The sequence below is a fragment of the Phalaenopsis equestris genome, unplaced genomic scaffold, assembly GCF_001263595.1.
Source record: "Phalaenopsis equestris unplaced genomic scaffold, ASM126359v1 Scaffold000928, whole genome shotgun sequence".
Lineage (NCBI taxonomy): Eukaryota > Viridiplantae > Streptophyta > Magnoliopsida > Asparagales > Orchidaceae > Phalaenopsis > Phalaenopsis equestris.
Genome location: NW_018165367.1, coordinates 43,480 through 47,892, shown reverse-complemented (window position 1 = coordinate 47,892; position 4,413 = coordinate 43,480). Strand labels below are relative to the sequence as shown.

The following is a 4,413-nucleotide window of genomic DNA, read 5'->3' as shown; positions in this document are numbered from 1 at the left end:
CCCCCCCCGCCGCCCCCCCCCGCCACTCGCCTCTTGCCTCCCGCCACCAAACGTCCGCCCCTTTGGTCTCCGCCAACCGCCTGCCGCCTGCCACCTGCCCCGGCCTGCCGCCGGACTCCGATAGCCGCAGCAACAGCCACCGCCCACATATAATGCTTTGTGTTGGGTAGAACAAGGAATGCAACGTATACGTCATGTGCGGCAAAGCTTAATACTCGAACGCACGTAAACTCAACAGTTTTATAAAAAATATAAGTTTTTTCTTAAAAAAAAACAACCAAACATGTTTTATATTTTTTATTTCTAAAAACACATAAATCATAACAGTACCAAACATATTTTCTAAAAATAGAAAATAAAAAACAAAATAAAAATAAAAATAACTAAAAACAAAAATAAAAATAAAAAGTAGAAAGTAATCCCAAACAAACCCTAAGGTAATTGTCATCAACTGCATAACAAAACTTACTGAAAACTAGCAAAAAGTTGACCAGTTAGTTGAATGCAATTAAAAATTAAGATAAAGAGAAATAAGGACTCGAGTGGCATCAAGCCATGGCTACACACTAAGAAAATCGATGGTATAACTTCAAGAAAAAAATAATAATTTAAACTTAAAATTCAACTAGTGTGCTGATGGTCAAGCTTTTAGAAGTACTGACGAAGCATCATTCAATCATGCCAGATGCTAGACTTGGGCAAATCAATGCTCTATCAAAAGGAAGAAAAAGGCAGCTTCAAAGAAAGTAGGACTATCTTTCTAAAGCATATGCAATAGCAAGAACTACAAGTTAGTGATTTAATAACAAGCAAAACATACCTGCTAAGAGAATCCAGACAAATAGACCACTGCAAAGCAGCCAACCCATGCAAGTCACTCTGAAAAAGCCATCATTATAACTATAATAAAGAGATCAGAAACTGGCATAGAAAACAAAAGAGACCTAAAAACCTTGAGTGTCAAAATGAATATTCACTCTCCAACAATATGTATCCCACACGTCAACAATTCACCTAAGTGAAATTAGTTTCATCTCCCAGTGCTTGATTATAACAAAAATACTAATAAAGAAAAAGAGTCCAGACCTTCTTTTTTTTTTTCCTTTTGACAAAACTATGATCATGGCATCCGCCCACATGCAGTTCACACTCATTTACACAAAACTTTCTCATAATGGCTTTCCCCAATAAAAGCATTTAATAAATAAGAAAATTTCAAGCCCAAAAGAATTTGGTTAAAAATCTTTTGAAACCAAACTATTATTGTAGTCCATGTACAAATGAGAAAGATTGAAGGTTAATTTTAAGCCGAAAACCAAGCAAAAAACTCGTCCAAAATCATACAACATATTCGAATTTATTTTTCCTTTTTTTTTCAATACAAGGGAATTCCCTAGGGAACAAAGTTCCAATAAAATGACACCAATATTCCCGTCACAAATTTTATCTAATTGTGGTGACCATTCCTCGGATTCATATATTAGTTGAAAATAAAGTGAATAATCCCAAAGGAGTGAGTTAGAGTACCCATACTGCCTGAAAAAAAAATAAATAAATAAAATAAACTCATTGCAGCGAGTTGCAAGCAAATACTGGCTATTAATTGAAAAGTTATGCACAATGATTCAATTGAATTGGGATTAAAAGGGTATGCATTCGCACAAATAAAAACTCATGCCAACTTTTCCTAAAGTTTATTGATTTGTCACAAGTTTTCCAAGATCAAAGGTCTTAAATTTTACTCATCATATCCGTAAAAATTGGAGCATGCTTCAACCCAAAAGAAATAACCAAAATTTAATAATATTGATATATGGTGACAATTCTCGTCTTCTCTATATGACTATGTTTCACTTTGACTTAATAATAGCCAGATTCTAAATCAATTCCTGAAAATATAAAAGCTCCCTAATCAAATAAATCATCAATCCTAATCGGGCGAAAATTATTTTTAATAATCACCATATTTAATTCTCTGAGTCAATGCACAACCATGTCAAATCATATTACTTCTTAATAGACAAACTTGTGCACTCCACGAGGACTTATTGGGTCTAAGATCAAACCTATTCAATTAACTATGATAGCTAATTTCTCAATTCTTATAACTCTTTAGTAAACATTCTACAATGAGTATTCACAACATGTGCATCCCTGATTGAGCATCAATTATAAACTTCAGCTCTCTTTGATAGCAAACCAACAAATTCCTTGGAAAAAACATCAAAAAACTCATTCACCACTGGATAATATTTATATCACTGTTTGAATCTTTGATAGCTCTTAGTTCGGTCAAAAATATTAAGTCATTAATTTTTATGCATTTGTCCATGCTAATTGATTTGATCATAACAGGAAGCACTCCTTTCACACATTGGAAGTAACATAGCTTATTATTAGGAAAATAAAATTTTACTCTCATCTAATATTATTAAATAATGCCATAGTATTTTACTAATCAACTTATTATTAGGAAAATAAAATTTGACTCTTATCTTTTAATATTAAATAATGCCATAGTATTTTACTAACCAATTCATTCAATTAGTTAAAGGTAGTTGGATCAAATTAGATCTGAATGTTCTATTAGCTATCATGATATCTATGGAATATTAGATACTAGCTAGCATGTAATCACTAGAATGTAACGTAATATTATGTGTTAAATAAACATGTTCCAAAAAAAATTTGTGACAGAAAAGTTTAGACATTAAAGATCATAAAACTTTAGCAGAAATAATTGAAATGATCATACAAATTATCACTTCTAAAAATTCCTTGCTTCTTGTGCCACAAAAGTAAAATATAATATAGCACTAATCTCATATTTTCTCCATATGCTTCTTCTTTCACTTCAAATGTGTTGTGAGAGATTTAGTGAAAACAAATTTGAGAGATTCAAAGAAAAATGATGAACAAAAGCATGCAAAATCGGAAAACACAGATAACACTAAGATTTAACATGGAAAAACCTGTGGGAAAAAAATCATGGAGTCACACCCCATCAAGAAATTCATTATGAAAAATTTGGAGAATTGTACAAATTACAATACACTCAAGTCTCCCTACACCTTTAGGAGCTCAAAAACACTCTTCTTCTTTACAAGAGAACAATCAAAATTCGATGCAACGCACACAAGCACTCGCTGCGAAGCCAAAACTTAAAGCCTCAATCCACTAAATTTGGTTACTGGCTTTGAGAAGCCTCGATAGGGAGCAACTATGCTCCACCTAGCAAAGGGGTGCTGACCTCGAGGTGTTAACATGGTCAAACACTCAGGTTCTTAGGCCTATGTCGGCCACAGCGACTGTCCTACTAAGTGGAGCACTGTCAAGAGCTCTGCCTCAGGGCATGTATCGGGCACGGCAGTACTCCTCAGTTGTTGGAGCACTAGGTACAAAAAAAAAATGTTCAGGCAACGCCCCCCAAACCCAAATAGGAGGACACCCCCCGTACCCCCAAGCAAACTCACCATAAAGCTTGAGTGACAAATTAATCGCCACAATCAGACTCTACATCATAACAATCTCCCATTTAAAAATTGATTGCAAACAATTCCGCTATTCTAAATCTACGGCACTTTCATATTTATGAACGATGGTGTGACTCAGTACTAATCTCATCTTTCCTAAATTCCAACATAAGGCAAGCATGTTGACCTCATTTTTGTGAGGTCTTCTTTTCTCCTCCTTAGAGCCTAGGATCTAGTTCTAGGAGTTCCTATTGACCGTCCTAGAAAACTAGAATTGAGGCTCACCCTTTTAGAAATTCTAACCACTTCCTATTTTTCTTTGATGTCCTGCATTTATGGCACAAGACCATCGTCTTACGAAAGAGCGGTTATGGGCTATTTTGTGAAGACTCAGGGGAAAAGTTCCCAATAGGACTCCAAGCCTTAGGAAAACATTCGTCATGATTTTTTCGTCACATACACACACAAAATGCACATAATTCAATGAATTGCACGAAATCGGACTTTAATTAAGCCTAAAGGACGGGTGAAAATGCGACCTTCTCCGGATGACCTCCGACGACAAAATGGACTGCGCCAACACGTCCGAGATACCAATTTTGGTAGGAAATGACACCCATATTGCCATATTTTCGGCACGAGAAAATTAGCACGCAAATCGATGAATTCGTCAAAACGACCTCTGACGACAAAACAGACAGTGCCGGTGCGTCCGGAATGTCGAAATTACCTAGGGGAACACCTATTTTGCTTAGGGCACCGCACATGAATAAATAGCATGAAATTTTATATATATATATATATATATACATACATATATATATATATATATACAATTCTTTATTTCCTTTAAACCTAAATCCCTAAACCGCACGGCCCGAGCCTTCCTTCACGTTCGCGAGGCCGGCCCGAGCTTCCTTCCTCTCCGATCGCGAGCCCT

The 4,413-nt window shown here is 35.6% G+C and overlaps 1 protein-coding gene across 2 annotated transcripts in view; it reads right to left on the bottom strand.

Annotated features, from left to right (window-relative positions):
* Positions 1-4,413, bottom strand: part of LOC110032349 — a 47,149-nt gene that overhangs the window by 1,353 nt on the left and 41,383 nt on the right. For both annotated transcript variants that reach the window (XM_020735946.1, XM_020735945.1), the window contains exon 5: positions 821-879. In XM_020735946.1, coding sequence (XP_020591605.1) covers positions 821-879 — 59 coding nt within the window. The remainder of the gene's footprint in view (positions 1-820; positions 880-4,413) is intronic.